Here is an 18112-nt window from a genome sequence, read left to right as displayed (position 1 = left end):
CCCCCCCCCCCGCGGAATGCCACGTCGCGCTCCCCCCGCCGCCCCTTACCAGGTGCCGCCCCAGGCATGTGCTTGGGTGCCTGGTGCCGGCCCTGCATGTTGCTTACCACCTCTCCAAGAGCTCTTATATAGGACAAGATAGCTCGCTCTGGGATTACACTAGTGAGGGCTTTGGAGAGCAAGTAGTTTCCCATCAGTTCTATGGGTCTGTCTGGAAAGGAATTATCAAAACAATTGTACTGCAATTGTCTAGTTCAGCTAAGTGATGTAAGCAGGTCAGTACTATCTTGTGACTGACTCTGACAAAAACTGCAACCATGTAGAATGATTGCGATATGGGATCTGTCCATTGTTATGAGGAGGTTCTTTTAGTTCTACTAGGCCTATTTGACCCCATGCCATGAGTCTGCTTCAGTCCTAGTTCTAGGTGGTAATAGATTTCCAGGTGATGTAAACAATCACAATAGGCACTAGACTACAAAGAGTCAAAAGACTTAATAAACATGCTCTGTTTTTCCTTGAGGGGATCCCTCTGGAATATAGCTGAAGCACTTTGTTTGCAGCACTAATATTTAAACTTGAGCTAACCATAGTGCGGATAAATGAGACTTCTATCTCCTATATTATCTTTTTATATCAGTCAGATATAATGTCATCCTCTCATCCTTGTGGGGGGTTTTTTTGTTTTTGTTTTTCTTTTCCTGGCCAATGTAAATACTCCCTAGATCTTCTCAGGTTGTTTTCTGCACTTTTATAGTAACTCTCAAAGGATTTCAAAATCTTTCTCTTTATCAACAGTTATCCTCTTAACACTTCAATATAATAGTTACACTTTAGCAAAAATTATCAGATGTAAAGAGGATTCTGTTTGCTGAGACCCAAAACTTTACTGATGGTGATGATTGATTAAAAAAAAAATCTGGTGAATGTTCATTATTCTAAATCTTTCAGAACTAAAATTCCTTGTTTAGTGTCATTAAATTAGTATATTTGGACCAAAAAGTAATGTCTGAGATTAAAAAGTTCTCTATAGTCTAGGAGCTGATGCCTTGACCCTAGTGGAGTGTGAATGTTGTGGAAATAGTATTTAAATACTGTCCAGCTAAGCTGATTTGGGTGGCCACCGTGGAAGGCCTAAAGAATGGTAGAAACCAAATTTAAAACAAAATTGGGGGTTTTAAAACCTTTTTCTCAGCCCAGTAAAAATGAGGGCTCAACTTTCAGTTCTCAAAGATGTACGAGAGTAAACACCTGGTGGTAATGTTGGTCTCTACATTAGTAGAATGAAATACTGGAATAATAGGCCTTGACATGTATCAACACCAAACTATAAAATTGTAGCTGAAACCCTTATTGTATCCATTAATCTCCTTTGTCAAACTGAGTGTTTTCCTAATTAGGTTCAATGGATCCATGAAACTTTGCCATGACTTTTAGATTTATTTAGCTTTAGTGAATATACTTAGTTCATTGATGTAGAAAACTTATTTCTAGAGAGAATTTTTAAAACAAAAATTCAATACACAAAAGACAAGTTTTTTTCATTATGTTCTTTTAAATTGAAGAAGGTAATCTATATTTTTTCCAAAAAATCCTAATAATCAAATGGCAATATAATTACAACTGATTTAGGGGTCACATCACAGCAGACTTTTGTCGTAATAATCCATGAGTTGACACATTCTTGTTCTCTTGAAAAAATACTTTTCTTTTACTTGGTCAGTTTGCTTTATCTTTTACTGAGGAACCTTTCAAAATATTTTTGGCATAAGTAACAAATCTACAGCCACAATTTCTGCTTAGCTAACTATGAAATGCTATGATGGCTTCTTATAGCCAGCCCTTCTAGTAGAGGATCTTGATAGAATTAGCAAGATAAAACATACGGTCCTCTTTGTGAAACTGCTTTAACCGTATAAAATTTTTTACAGTAATATTGATGTATTTAATTCCTTCTCAAGCATTAAAGGTGTTAAAAGGAGCAACTTAATTTAATTTTGTGCAGGGCTTAGAATTTGAGAGAGGTTTACAAACTAGCACATTGAGTTCTGTAGATTAATATGTAATGTGCAAATGTCTACAAGTGCATGAGTGTTACATACTTCTAGTAATATGGTTTAGTTAGAAATTATTGGTGTTTTAAAAGAGGTGTTAATTTTGTATGATTTACTTTGAGGACTGTATATAAGAAGCAAATCCGTTAATGTCTCTATTTTGTCTTTGCCAGTGTACGTCTCGTGTGGGCTTTTCTCCTTGCGTCCATTGATAATCAATACATTATTATTTCATAGCACCAGTGTTTTGTAATCTAAATTTTTGATGTGTAACAATGATTGGAGGTGGCAGTCAGAGGGGATGAGGTTACAGACAAATTTAATTTTAAACCAGTTTAAGTCCTCTGCTTATTCTACTGAATTCTGGTTACTTCTCAAGTACCTGTTTTGCCTCTTTCATCAGAACATGTATTCTGTCATCTAGTGTCTCTTCTGTCATATCACTCAGCAGCTAGTGGGGAAAGAGGGGAAAGGAAGGTAGTTGATTGTTCTTTGACTTGAGTGGGGTTTCAGGAGACACACGTCATTATCCCTTTAACTTTTGACTAGATGCAATCTTAATCTAGAATCAGTGATATCTTGTTTTTGATGGTGGGAAAAGAACTTTACAATTCTTGTGACAGTAATAATTCCAGAGGCCTTTGGACCAACCAGAAGAGTGGATACTGAAAAGTTTAGTCCCTTGGATAATATTTCCGTGGAGTCTAAGGCTTGGTCTACCCTACCCGCCTGATTCGGTGGATAGAGATCGATCTTCTGGGATTAATTTATCGTGTCTCATCTGGATGCGATAAATTGATCCCAGAAGCGCTGCCCCGTCGACTGCGGAACTCCTACTCGCCGAGAGGAGGAAGCGCTGTCGACGGGGGAGCTTGCCTGAGCCACGTGGACCCGCAGTAAGTAAACTTAATTCGATCTAGGAAACGTCGACTTCAGCTATGCTGTTCTCGTAGCTGAAGTTGCATTTCCTAGATCAATCCCCCTCCCCAGTGTGGACCAAACCTAAGAGATACTGGATTCATTTACCTCCAGGTACCACAGGAAGGCTGTAGGTGTTCCGCATCCATTATCAGCTAGGATCTTTCCCTGTGGATAAATCCCAAATTTTAGCCTATGCTTGCCTCTGGGGCTAGGTCTACACTACTCGCCTGAATCGGCGGGTAGAAATCGACCTCTCGGGGATCGATTTATCGCGTCCCGTTGGGATGTGACAATCGATCCCCGAATTGGCGCTCTTACTCCACCAGCGGAGGTGGGAGTAAGCGCCGTCGACAGAAAGCCGCAGAAGTCGATTTTGCCGCCGTCCTCACAGCGGGGTAAGTCGGCTGCGATACGTCGAATTCAGCTACGCTATTCACGTAGCTGAATTTGCGTATCTTAAATCGACTCCCCCCTGTAGTGTAGATGTACCCTGGCAGATGGCCTGAAGATCCAGCAGGATAGGGCATTGCTTATTTCACAGTTGGTTCTAGTTGTCTGATATAGTCCTTTGAGTCCTTCTTTCTGTTCCTGCTTATATATGTGCTCTCCTAAAATCCTTGTTTCATCCCAAATTCTGGCCTAAATTAGCATTCAATGGTGTGTTAACTAACACATGCACATTTTAAGTGTGGCATAGGCAAGGCAGTATATGTACTTCAGCATGTGCTAAGCCAGACAAATTAGATTCTAAGGGGAGCCAAGATTTCAGATCAACCAGATTAACATATGTTAAAGTATATGCTGCATTGTCTACACCATTAGTTAGTTTTATGTTAGTTAAAGTGCTATCATATCTCTTTATCCTAGTCTAGACAAGACCTAAGGCAGGTCATATGTCACTTTCGGCATAGTTGTTGAAAGAAGTAGGGATGGCACTTACGGTCAGTTCAAGTTTACTTGTAACCAGGAATATGTTGTGGATATTTTCTGGGTTACTTACTTCTCTGCCAGACTCAGCTTTTTTTTTTTTTTTTTAAATGGGCGCACTCAGAAATTTGGGACTTCTTGCAGAAGAGTTTGAATTTATTGAGGCCCATCACAGTGGGGATTTTTCTCCCAAAGCAATACAAGTATCTGGTTCTGAGTATCAATTATTTTAAGCTAGAATCTAACCTTAAACGTTAAGGAATGTAGATTATACAAAAAAAATTTTACTGACTTTTTCTGTATTTTACATTGTATCACAGATGGTAGAAGAAAATGGAGTTCGTAAGGTGGTGGTATTACCACATTCGTCTGAATTCCATCCTTCCATGCATCCCCCTCCACCACATGTGCCACATTACATGCATCCTCACCCTGCTTTGCTTCCTCACCCACCTCATCCAGTGTACTCTCCAGTTCCAGGGACAGGAGAAATGCCACCGCAGTTCATTCACCAGCCTCCTCCACCAACACATGTTTATCAAGAACAAGGTAAGACTTGCTAATACTGTGCTTTCACTGACAAAGAGGCATAACCTGCGTTCTGTTTGCCACTCTGTCAAACTTACTGTGTGACCTTGGATAAGTCACTTAGCGCTAAAACCACAAAGGGACTTAGGCACCTCAAGCCCAGATTTAGGTACCAATGCAATGTACAAAACCCTCACTCAGCTGTCGCCTAGCCCTGTAGGTGTCCAAGCTCAGAACCTACACTTCCACTGTAGAAGTTCCCTGGTTACCTAACTTTTTTCCTCTGGGCAAGCACACTGCTGCCTCAGGCAGACATCTGGATGCCTGTCTCACACCAAAGTCCTAGAGCAATCCTTAAACCGGGGAGAGAGAAGTAAGCCTGCAGGACTTGATCCAGTAAGGGTGCTCTGACCTAACTCCACACACAATGGCTGGGGGGGATTTTGAGAGATTATGGGATATTCTAATGTTAAAGCCATTCCAATTTAATTAAAATAATCAAATATTAATTGGGCCAGATACAGCAAGAGAATCACTCTATAGTCCAGTGGTTAGGGCAATGGCTTGACAGGTGGGAAATCCCTTCCCTTCAGGCAGAAGGGGTAATTGAACCAGGGTCTCCCACATCCCAGGTGAGTACCCTAACCCTTGGGTTATAAGCAGGTGTCCCTCCCCACCTGGCCATTTTGTGGTGTTAGGCAGGAGCCTAAGCAGTCTGGCTCCAGGACAGGGGTTCCTGGCTGTGGTTTCTAAGGAGAGGTAGGCGCCTCCCTGCAGCCTAGGCTAAGGGTACTGAACTCCATGAGAGGGCAGTGCTTAAGAAACATCTCTCTTGGTAAGAATTTCTGAATGGCTAGCTTAGGTTGCCCTCTGCCTAGCGTGCTGGCTTTTGTGGATCCCGTTCTTAGGTGCCTGTCTCTTCCCCCTTCATAGTATAGGGAACCTAGGTGCCTAGCTCAAGCTTTATGGGTGCAGGCCGTAGCCTCTTCAAACCTTAGTTTCTCTATTTGTAAGTGGGGGAAATATTTGCCTTGGAGGGATGTTGTATGCCTAAATTCATTAAAGTGTTTGGAAATCCTCAAATGAAAGGTGTTATGGATGTGCAGGCTCACAGAGTAAACTAAATGTATTTTAATTCTGTCTTTCGGGTGGATAGCAATGTAGAAAAATTCTACGGTAAGTAAAATTTCTAATGTCTTATATTTTAGATTTAATATCTTTAATACCTTTAAATCTTAGTCTTCGCTACTGCAGATTCAATGATACCATTTTAGAAATTGCTTCTAACTTTCTGAAAAAGTTTCTGCTGATGTTGAAACTCTTCATACTTGGTCTCAGCCCAAAGGTGAATTTTTTTGGGAAGTTTGAGGAAATTTTCAACTGCTTTTATGTTATGGGAAGATTTTATTCAGTGATTTTTTTTTTTCTTAACAAAGTCAGGTATGGCTTAAATAAAAAAATTAAAAAACCTTGGCACACACAACTGGTCCTCCAAGTTGAGCGTGGCGGGAGTAGCTATACACATTGAAAAGTTACTTGTGATGACACTCAGTTAAAGAGCCTACTGACATAACCTTTTGTAACATAGCAGGTTTACATAGCTCTCCTTTTATGAGCAATAATAGAAAAGAGGATATTTAACAAGATGGGGCTATGCAAGAGTCCCACTGTCATAATGTGTGGGGAGCTTGATCATTGATAGTGGTGGTGGCAACTTCTTGGGGAGAAAAGCCTAGGGAAAATTTTTAAAAAAACACCTAAATCTGATTTTCAAAAATGATTAAGTCCCTTAGGATTCTTAATCTTGAAAATGTTACTTCTGCTGTTTGCACTGCTATGTCATAGGAAGGAGGACAGCTCTAATCAAGAGGCATAGTTTTGGAGGTAGGGGATATTAGGTAAAGACTAGCAAAAAGGAAAGATTTAACTATTGGAAATATGAAGGATTAAAAACAGAGAAAATAGGAAAAGTTTTAAAAAGCTGAAAGAGGATTTAAAAATAGTAAAAATGTTATGGTTCATAACTGTAACTCACTGGGTATGGATTAAATACAACGAGAAAGGTAAATGGGCATAAATTAAAGGCAAGGGCTACATTAAAACAAATATGAGCAAAATTAGCAATACAGTAGAACCTCAGCATTATGAACAGCAGAATTATGAACTTACCAGTCAGCCACACACCTCATTTGGAACCGGAAATACACAATCAGGCAGCAGCTGAGATCCCAAAAAGGCAAATACAGTACAGTATTGTATTAAACGTAAACTACCAAAAAAATAAAGGGAAACCAGCATTTTTCTTCATCCTAGTAAAGTTTCAAAGCTGTATTAAGTCAATGTTCAGATGTGAACTTTTGAAAGAACAACCATAACTAACGTTTTGTTCAGCGTTGCAAACATTTCAGAGTTACAAACAACCTCCATTCCTGAGGTGTTCATAACTCTGATGTTCTACTGTAGTATAAAACCAAAATAAACTTTGAGCTGCCTACTTTTACACTACCTCTGTTATTTAGACACAAATGATCCTAAAACACGGAGTGTATTGCCTGAAACTATAGGAAGCCCCTGCCAGTCGTCAGCGTGAAATTCTTATCAGTTCCTCTGGTGCCCACACCCATCTGAGTAACAGTGTGAAAATTGTCAAGACTTTGGTCTTCACTTGGGTGCAGTTTGTCACAGCTATGAGCAGCAGCAGATCTGTCCTCCTACAGACTCAGTTAGATAGCATTGCACTTTACACTTACTTTGAATTTGCAAGATTTTTCAACGCCTGGCTATGTTGCAGTTAAAAAAAATAACTTCCAGAGTGTTTCTCAATTGCCAGCTAAGTAAATTGTACTGAATAAAACATACAAATGTTGTTGTCTTTTAGAATCTCGTTCCCATGGAAGGACAAATTTTATTCAGCGAGATGAAAGGACTGTCAAAATGCAAGAACATCTGAAGAAAAGACTTAAGGAGAAACAAGCTAGTGGGCATACTAATAATAAACTTAACAGCCCTCCTTCTTCACCGCATAGAGTTCACAATTCTTCCAATACAAATGTTCAGAATGGATATGGAAATGGAAAGGGACAGCAAGCAGCATGTGGGCTAATAAAGCAAAAACAAATAGGAAAAACAAGAGCAAGCCCACCAGCAGATTCAGAAATGGGAGGTAAGTAGTAGCTGGCTACTTTTGTCATGTACACTTTTTGACAGAAATACCTAAAGTATCTTACAGGTCTTACTCCTGGGGAATGAGGGGGAATTGTACACCACTGCACGTGCACAGAATTCATGTCCTGCACAGAAATTTTTCCCCAAAGAAAATACATTCTTCCAGGAAGGCACTGCAATTACACCTTTCACCCACCAGGGGCTTTTGTAGTGCCAGAAGAGAGGGCAGCTGGCTCAGCCAGCTGCAGAGAGGGCAGGGGAGAGGCTGTCTTCCTCACAGTGCCCTGCTCGTGTGGCCAGGTGAGGTGGCTTGGGATATGAGGGGACAGACAGAGTGGAGCACACAGGGCTGCTGGAGAGTCAAGCAGACTGGGGTTCAGAGAGGTTAGTCGGGGGGATGACAGACTGGGGCAGGGGCACAGGAGCTAGTGGGGTGATCCCAGGGTTCAATGGGAATGGGGGTGCGGGGACACATGGGAATGGGGGAGAAGTGGCTGAGTAGGGTTTCAGGGACACATGGGGATGGAGGAGAGGAGTGCAGGGACACTCGGGGATGGGGCAGATGTGCCTGACTGAATGGGAGAGACTAGAGCTCAGCCAAGGTCTGCATGGGGGTGGTTCCCTAACAATCCCTCCCTTCCTTCCCCTTCTCCAAAAAACCCTGTTCCATACTTTTCCCACCCACACGCAGTAGCACTCCTAGTTCATACACAGGCTCCTGCCCAGCAATTACTTCCTCTCCCTCAGTTTCTCCGTTACCCCTGACTTCCCCACTGCTTCTGAGGGATGCAGGAAATACATTTCTGTATTGTAGTTTAAATTAATTATTACTCAGAGTTCTGTATCAAAATGCCCAGTAAGGAATCTGTCCAAAAAAAAAAAAAAAATTCCTGAGTCTTTTTTGTTGTCTGCATTGTTACAGACATACTTGCTGACAGGTATTTTGAAATAAACTACCAAAATAATTGAAACTGGCATGATTATATTGTGTTATTTTGACAAATTTTAAAATATGCAGAATTTTATATTTTTTGGTGCAGAATTCCCCCAGGAGTAAGGTCTCTTACAGTTACCTAATTTAAGTCTTTTTATTTTATTTTTTTCTTTACCTTTTTAGGATTTATAGAGAAGGCCTGAAAGGTTTTCAATTGTTTTTTTTAGATTTTTTTAGTTTAGAGATATTGGGAATATCAAGTCTGGTGTTCCATGGTTTTGCACTGGAGTACCTCTTGGGAGAATCTGGAAGCATATTTATTAGAACCTCAAACGACTTAATTGAAATGGAAGAGTGTTGAATCTTCCGCAAAGATTCTTTTTCCAAAATTTCAGTTAGTCATTGAAATTCAAGTGGTATTAAAACAGTTTGTACCCCCTGACTAAAAATCTGTTTTGTCAGTTGCTCAACTTTGAGAGAGACTGATGTGATTTTTTGCTAGTTTTCCATACATCATCACTGTCTTCCAGAGCAGACAAGACCTCAATTTCTAATATAAACCCAGAAAATCATTTTTTGCTTGAAAACAAAAATCCTTTCAGGCTTTATATATCATAAAGAAAAAACTCATCAAGTTCAAACTTTTTTCCTAATGTTTTGTTCATCACTTTTGCTACAGATATCCTTTCATAGTTTATACATGGGTTTGAAAAAAATTAACCATTTGATTACATAATTTTGAAATGTGTTGTGAGAAATTCACTCTTTATCGCTTGCAACGATTGCTGATTTAGAATGTGCATCTCTTAGCCATGTATTTGGAAAATTCCTGTTACTACTATTTAGGGGTGCTTGCTTCTGCAGGATATTTGGCTGTTCTCAAGCTTCTAATTTGTGTGCTAGTTTCGTGATAGGCTGTATTGTTTCTCAGTTGTTAATCTTGCTCCTTTGGATAGCAACATAGAACTGCCATACCAGATCAGACCAGTGGCCCTTCTAGTCTGGTATACTGCCAATACTAGCCACTTCAGAGAAAGGTACTCAAAACTGCATAGTTCATTTACGGAATGACTTATCCATAGAAAAAGTTTGTTCAAACCCTTCAGCTACTGGTTTGTTAATGCCTTGAAACATGGAGATTTCTTTTCCCTAACTTTTAAAATTGTCTTATGTAAATGTGGATATATTCCCACTAGGCAGGTAAATTCTAATTCTCGTTTGGAATCTGCTAAACTCTTGTCCTTCATCTTGTGACAAAGTTTCACAGGGTAATTGGTCATTGTGTAAAGTATTGCTTCTCATTTGTTGCCTTTCAATTTCATTGTGTCCCCTTGCTCTTGTATTATGAGAGAAGATAAACATGAGTGTTTTACTTACCTTTTGCATACCAGTCAATAGATTTATGCCTCTACCATGTTCTCATCTCATCTCCTCTCATCTCAACTAAACAGTCTCACTCTTTTCATTTTTTTTATATGGAAGTGCCTCTGTGCCTCTATTTTATCTCCCTTCATTGAACTTTCTTTTGTTACTGCCATATCTTTCCTGAGATAGTGTTACCAGAACTCAAAACAGTATTCCATGTTGGGGTGTACCATAAATATGCGTAACAGAATCGGAAATCTTTCTCATTTTAGTGTTTCATGTGACTCTCGGTTTTAAGTCTTCAGGAAATTTCAATTGAAAAGTTTGTCTGAGCAGTAAACAGCATTTTAAAATGAAATTACTCAGTCTCTTTAAATGTTTTCAAATACTCCTTTGAGCACAATGATGGACTAAGTGCCAGTTTTTAAAAAAATTATGCAACTGCAAAATCAGCTTTCTGCCTTCTGTCTGAGCACTTGAGATACTAGTGTATCTTGGTCTATCACACTAGTTTGAAGGAAGGAATGAAATGTAAATGATTTGTGATCCCAATTCATTAAAGGAATGCGTGTGTAGGCTTGTAATAAAAATATACAGGTTTTTTAAAGTGAAAGACTTTGCCTATTAGGATTCAAATTGCAATACTCCGAGGTCTGTTTCTCTGTTGTAGATGACAAACTTAGCACTTCAGTAGTAGAGTAAAACAGAAATCAGAATTTGGGTCTTGGCAGGATAAGTAAAGGAGGAACTAACTTTCACTGGTATGTCTAAACATATGTTTTGTTAAAGATTTGGCCTTGCAAAAAGTGGTTACATTTTTATCTTTTAAAAACATTTCAGTTTTCCTTTAAGGATGCAATTTCAGTCTGAACTCTTGAATGTATAGGCTTCCATTAAATACATGTTTTAAATGAAATATTTTTCACAAGCATATGACTGACTATAACAACTCTGGGTGGAAATGTGTTCTGCTGTATGTATTTTTAGTATGTAATTTAAAAATCTCAAATGCATCTTCCAGATTCATGTCCATGGAGAAATTTAGTTTACAAAGGAAATGCAGCATTAACTACATCACCAGCATGTACAGCAGCCAAGACAAAATCATGTTGTCAATTTTTAACATCTTTCATTTTTATATAAAGATTTTTGTTCAATCAAAGTAAAGATTCGTTCAGATTAGGGAAATATAGCCTTTGTGCAGGATGTACTAAACGGGGTTTGTGTAACGCTGTTAGTTTTGGACAATTCCACAAATCACACAGCCAAAACAAATACGGGAAATGAACTTTACATAATATATACTATTGTTAATCTCTTAATGAAGCTAACTCCATCTTGTGGTTGCACTTAGATAAGCATTTCTTATCTGCTGGTTTGAGGGGGCGGGGGTTTATTTTTATTTTTTTTTTTAATTGTAATGAAGTTTTACATTTGGCTTTTCAGAGTCTGACACAGAATCCAAAAAGTTGTACAATCTCCACGTAAGCATTGGTAAACCTGTAGTAAGTATTGTCTTCGAAATGTTATGTATAATCCCCTGGTTGTATACTTTCTCTTGATAAATCACAAATATTACAAACAGTATAAAAGCATTTTCTTCAATGATCTTTTATTTGAAATGCTTTCAGTGTTGTAAATTGAAAGTACATGCTTTAGTGGTCGGCGCTTGAGGGCAAGCATCAGGAGCTCTGTTTTCCGTGCCCAACTCTGCCACTCACTTGCTGAGACAGCTGGAGCAAGTTACTTAATCTCTGAGTGCCTCAATTTCCCACTCTGTAAAATGGGGATAATATCTGCCTCTGAGGTTATTTAATGTTTGTAAATGCTTTGAGATCCTGTGATGAAAAGCATTCTGGGTCTGATGCAATCTGTCCACTGACTTCACTGGGTTTTGGACTCAGCTCAGTTGAGTGCAAAGTATTAAAGAATAAAGAGATACTTACAAAAAGTAGTGCATCATTTTCTGCTTTATTTAAAATCAAATTGGAGCATAGATTTGAGTATTTTCAGACTGTTTGGGATCTTGGAATCTTATGGTGATATTTTAAATAGATTATAGGCTAAAATTGCAGTCAGGTACACGTAACTCCTTTTGTGCATCAATCGTACAGAGTGCAAGCTGCATTCTTTTGCTCCAGCTTTCCTGCTGTTCATTATGTTATGGTAATGTTGCTATTTTGCTGCCACTGATACCCTGTGAGTTTAGTGCCAGAAAAAGCTGTACAAACTTTATTTTGGAGGAAATTCAGAGTGCTATGAAGAACTAAAACCAAATGGCAGAAAAGGCTTTTTAGTACTTGGACCAAATCTTTTAGATTTGAGCACCTTAAAAAAATCTGTACTGAAAAATCTAGAGTGGTCAAATTTTCAGAGGTGCTGTAGTTAGTGGGAACTGAGAGTACTCAGCTAGAAAATGGAGCCATTTGTTTGTGCGTAAACACACATCTGGCTGCCTAATTTTATTTTTATTTATTTAGTTTAGGGTACCAAATCTGAAAACTTTGGCCTAAGTAGTTAGTGCAAACACTGCAAGTGAAATAGAAACTTCATTTCACGCCCCAAGACTGTTTAAATATGCCTATGGTCTGTTCTATTTTATATAGTGCCCTTGATATGAACACCCTAGAATGATTAATAGTTAAAATTGAAATTAAAACTCAGTAAAGTCCTAACTTAAAAAAGACCCAGCACTTCCACTAACTAAAAGTAAAGAATTCCTCCAGTGAGAAACTTAGTGGGCAAATGGGCAAGTACCATGTTAATGACTAATGTACCTTTATTATAGCAAACAAACCTATTTGCATTATTTATGGTTTTTAAAGGTTTCTGATATACAAGCAAGATCAGCAGTTCTGTCCTGGAATCTCCCAGTTAGTTCGCAGATTGGAGAAAGTCAGAGTCTCACTCCAGCAACATTTATATTTGAAGTAGCAGTATCCAACAGCGGTAAAAATGGAAAATTTAAATCTGTCTATATGTAAGTCTGGTTTCTTAATTTAAGCACAATACATATGTTCAAATACACTGACATAGATCAGCAGTGTTTTTATCATGAGGTGTATGGTGTCTTGCAGACCTACTTTTTTCACATGCAAATAATTTTAAGTAATATCAATAGGCATTATGTATAAAGGGGATAATGGACACTTTGACACTAAATGTACATTATATAGTTTTATTTTGCAATAAGCCTGTGTTTTTGAAGTACATGGGAGAGCTATCACTCTTTGTTCCTACAGAGGAGAAGAAACAACAATTACCCTTCCTGAACTCAGACCAGCAACAGATTACCATGTCAGGTATGTACTGGGAAATTCCCTAACAGGATTGGAATACCCAATATTGTGTTAAATTAGAATTATTATATGATTTCTTCCTTCTTGAGATGGATGGGATTATGAACTATTTACCAGGGTTCGATGTAAAATGTGATTGTGTCCATGCACTGTTATTGTTCCACTTGTGTACTAATATTGTCCTATTTGTAATGCCTAAATAGATAGATATCCCGCCTTTTGCTGGTTAGCATTTTTGCCTACCGTTATTCCTCGGCCTGTCTCCTCTGATTCTAGCAAAAAAGGAGGCGTTAAGTGGATTTCCGGTAGTTCCATGCTACTGCTCTAAAGGGTAGAGCAGGAATCAGGAAGAGGGAGATTCTTCTAGACTAAGGACAGCAGCAAAGAAAAGAATAATCATCGGTAATAATTTGTATTATTAGCAGCCCTCCTGGACCGTCTTTCACATGTCTAGGGGGAGCAGAAGGAGTCTCTGAGCTAATCTCTGTTGAGGTGAGGGGAAGCTTCCAAACTGCTCCCCAGGGAATGTTAATAGTACTAGAGGAGGGGAAACGGAGGCTTGTTGGAGTAGTGGGAGAGCAGACCCCTCAGTGGCAGAAGAGAGAATGGAGTATTGAGAGAAGAAGAGGCTTGCAAGAATCAGCAGCTGCCATCCAGAGCACTTAATGCCCATCGGAGCAAACAAATCCTTGCCCCTACAGTGCCTAATTATGCAAGAAAGGAGACTGGCTAGAGTAGTGAGTTTGGGGGCATCCAACAGCAGAAGGGAGCTCCAATAGGATCCTGTGCGGGACTAAAGTAGAGACCTGCAGCGGGATTGGAATCCCATGGGTCCTGCAGGACCTGCTGCCATAATAGCGGGAGCAGGACAGGAGCAGGATTAAAAATCATCCTACACAGGGCTCTACTCCAATATTTGTTGGATACAGGAGAAGACAACTCTCAAATCCTACTGCAGGAGAAACGCCACTCCTATAAATTGCAGAATGTTTTCCAGTGTGCTGCATAATTCAGTGCAGTATTGCTGCATAGTTCAGGTCTAATGTGCTGCATAGATCACAAGAGCCACCTCCGATCTAAGCAATATGAAACATGCATACATGGTGGAAGACAAGTAGATGTGGTCAGAAGACCAAATAGGTATGGGGCCTTGGTTCTGTATTTACTTAATTTCTAGTCTTGTTCAAGAGTAGTGTTATCTCGGAATTCTTTGTCTTTCTGATTTTTCAGGTGAGCTACAGTGTTCTTGAATTATTTCCCTTACAGTTCTAAATATATTGGTTAGTTAACCTCCCCCCCCCACCACCATATTTTGGATGGTTGACAGCAGCGATTTTAGTATAGCCATAGATTGAATGTCCGGCATCTATATCTTCTTTCATGTGTGTTTCTTGGAGGGCCACAATGTCAATGTGATCCTCTTTGAGGGTTCTCATGATGTAATCCACTTTTTCCCTGCACATCCCTTCTATGTTAATTTGGTATATTCAGAGGACTGGCCCAACTGTTCTTTTTTGGTCCTGGAAAGGGCGGTTTGAGGAAGTATAATTGTTGTTAAGCTCACTGAGAGGTCGGCAGTCACACTAAACTCCTTGACACTCAACTTAATGCTATGCCCATAATGTCGGGGACGCTCAAATTTACTCCAGTTGACTGGCTCCCGGTCCTATCGCACATCCAGCTTCCGCAGATTAGAAGAGCTGCTCAGACATCGCAGTTTCTTAATCGTGTCAGTGCAAATATGAGGATCCCACTGCACCATGACCTGCAGAACCCGCCAAAAACGAGATTAAAATCCCGTAACCCTCTGGAACCGTATCAAGATCCTTACACCCAACTTTGATGCTGAGGCTCAATGGAGAATCACATGGAGCATTTCAACCACTCAAAACAAACAGCTCATCATCGATCCTGTTGAGAAATCACCGGGTTTTGATTTATGTCAGGAAAAACTAGTGCAAATTGAATCACATTGGACATCTCATGGGAGATGTGGACAAACCCTCTTTGAGTGGAAAATGAGGGAAACACCTATATGCGACTGGTCACCAGGCACAAACGATAGAACATATCATATCTGAATGTCCCCTTCGTTCTTCTGCCGGGAGCTCGAAGAACATTCACCAGCTCAGTGCTATGGCAATGTGCTGGCTATCAAACTTAGATATAAATTTGTAGTTGTTGCTACCTATCCAAGCCATACAAAAGAAGTTAACCTCCATTTAAGTAGTAGTTTGTGCAGATATTTATAATAAGAATTTACCTGGAAGACTTGTACCTGAATAATTTGAAAGTTTAATTTAATTTAGTCATTTTCTATACCCTTGAGTGTCAAGGCCTTCTAGCATATTTGAATATAAAGTAATCCTCTTCTACTGTCTCATCCATCTGGTAACATTCTTTAATATAGTTTTGATCATGAGACCCATATGTGTTTCATCATTTACTTTGTCACAATGGTGACATCCTGACAGTCTGACAACTGGGCTCATGTTAAATATGCTTCTTGAAAACAGAATTCATTTGAAAATTGTTTAACATTAAGTTGGTTACCTTTCTCAAAGGTCTATAGCAGGTATAAAATTGACTTTTGCTTCTAGCATTAAAGATGAAGCTTGTTAACTGTAAGCCCCAGAAATGCTGAATTGTTTCATTCAGAGGAACATCAACAGTTAGAATTGATTAGTCAGTGCTTTTCATATTTAAAAACATTAAATGTAGCGCTCACGAACAGTGCCACATTGACAGCCCTCGAGTCTGAGCTCCTCTGTCCACAAAATGGTTAAATCCAAAGAAACTGCATTGTGAGCATCTCCATGCTGCTCTTCCAATTTGCCTTTATTTCCCTGACACTGCCAACAACAGTGGCATTTGTGGTGGTGATTGAGTTTATGAATACCAGTCCACTGTGGCCTGGAATGAGATCATAAACTCACTTCATTAGGCCTCTCTTGGACAATTACAGTGCTAACAGTGTGAGTTATACTTGAACCAGTGGTCTAGGGAAGAAAGGCTCTGTATTACACTTCTAATACAATAAGCCATCTACTCTCTCTTTTCTCTACCTTCTGCCTCCAAGTGTAGTTCTCAAACTGATGCTCCATGTTCTAAATTTTACAATATTCATGTGGCGATAATCTTGGGACACTTCATTAATTGCCCTTTGTCATTCAGAGTTTCAGCAACAAGCAGTTCCATAAAAGAATCTGTTTCCGAATTGGTGAGTTTTACTACAGAAAGTTGTGAACCAGACCCTCCAGCTGCACCTAAACTAATCAACAGAACGAAAAACAGCTTGAGTTTACAGTGGAAGGTAAATAACTTGGCAGGGATATTTAAAGTCTTGACAAAGCAAAACGTACTAGTTCTCTTTTTTTAAAGTTGGATTTTAAGTTGCTCAGTGAAGATTGTTACTCTACAATATAGCTGAAATATCACTTCCCCATCTCCAGGTCATCCTGTTTTCTTCTGTTACTTATTCAATATCCTTTGTATCCAATTAATATGTGAGTTGCTGGCATGCTTTTGTCAGCATAAAATACATGTCTTTTGTCAGTGCAAAAATACATGTGTATGACCTAGAATATTTGGAAAAATTCTCTACTGAAATGATGGCATGTGAGAGAGGGGAGCATCAACACCTCTAATGCTTAGGATCCCAGTGTGGTAGATTAAATAGCATAGAATGTCGAAGATAACGCTGAAGTCGAATCTATTATTTTAGTTTGCTTTATGCATCATGATCTTCCTCTCTCCCCCTGTCCCCCAGGCTATCTAGAAATGTTACAATACATTGTGTTTATTAGACTGTTGAGTTTTGTAAGACTATCCCATGTGCTTGACTGAACAATGTCTTTGCAATTACATATGGCTCTCTGGTTAATGTAGATTCACACTCAGTAAACATACATTGTCAACCTCCATTTTCAAAAACATACAAGTGCATTACTCAATTGCAGTTACGTATGCTGTCATCGCATGAGCAAATGCCCAGTTCAGGATTCTTTTGCACCATTCCTCCTGCTGCCCAGTCTTATCTTCTGGTTTTGGTCTCTCTCTGCATGCATAAAAGTCGTCCAGCTTATAAGCACAGTTTTGGTCATGAGTTCCAGCATGAGACATCATGCCCCAGTGTTGCTACCTTCATGTCTCAGAAGGGGTAGTGATGTGACAGGAGTCATTAGCAGAGCAGTAGTCCTTCCAGGGAGGCTCTGTTGTCCTGCTAGTGCAAATTTCATCAATTCCTGTGGGCTTTAATATCTGTCACATTGAGTGGCAGAAACCAAATGCCAGCCCCCTTCTCCGTAACACAAAAGGTATGATGCAAGTAGATGAGACATCCAAAAGTGTATAAACATAGAGTTCATAAATCAAACTGGTGTGAACTGTACAGTTAAAATTAGTTTGTGTTGTCCTTACTTAGTTATGTCTAAGTAACACAGTGTGAAACCCTATCCTCGGTATTAAAATCTTTCAGTTCAACATCCAGATGTCTGTGTAAAATGAAACTCTACTTTTAAACCTTTGATCTGATCTTTTTGTTTGTTTCTTTATTTCAGTCTTCAAATGATAATGGTTCCAAAATAACTAATTTTCTCTTAGAATGGGATGAGGTAAGCCCTTTATTTTTATGATGGAAAAGTTGCTTGCAAGCATGAATGCTTTGCAGATATGAGTGAATATGTATATTGCTTAAGTAGATACACACTTTTTTATTGTGCCAATCAATGTATAGCCATCTTTAAAATAACAAACAAAACTTGGGCCTGATCTATAGTACTACTGCTATTTCAAACAGAGATTCCATTAACACTGTATTTCAAGAGTAATTTAAATTGTAAACTGTTTGATGTATTTGATTATTTTTTTTTTGGCCATCCCAAGTAATGTTCATAATATATCCATTATTAGTGAACAGA

The 18112-nt window shown here is 39.1% G+C and overlaps 1 protein-coding gene across 1 annotated transcript in view; it reads left to right on the top strand.

Annotated features, from left to right (window-relative positions):
• The window catches only part of LOC117882514 (fibronectin type-III domain-containing protein 3A-like), a 47206-nt gene that overhangs the window by 6720 nt on the left and 22374 nt on the right, over positions 1-18112 (top strand). The window contains exons 4-10 of the mRNA XM_034780856.1: positions 4223-4451; positions 7309-7593; positions 11341-11399; positions 12720-12874; positions 13137-13196; positions 16368-16506; positions 17753-17806. Coding sequence (XP_034636747.1) covers positions 4223-4451; positions 7309-7593; positions 11341-11399; positions 12720-12874; positions 13137-13196; positions 16368-16506; positions 17753-17806 — 981 coding nt within the window. The remainder of the gene's footprint in view (positions 1-4222; positions 4452-7308; positions 7594-11340; positions 11400-12719; positions 12875-13136; positions 13197-16367; positions 16507-17752; positions 17807-18112) is intronic.

Source organism: Trachemys scripta, chromosome 9 (genome assembly GCF_013100865.1).
Source record: "Trachemys scripta elegans isolate TJP31775 chromosome 9, CAS_Tse_1.0, whole genome shotgun sequence".
Classification (NCBI taxonomy): domain Eukaryota; kingdom Metazoa; phylum Chordata; order Testudines; family Emydidae; genus Trachemys; species Trachemys scripta.
The sequence above is the reverse complement of the archived record's forward strand: the minus strand, read 5'-3'. Positions and strand labels throughout refer to the sequence as shown.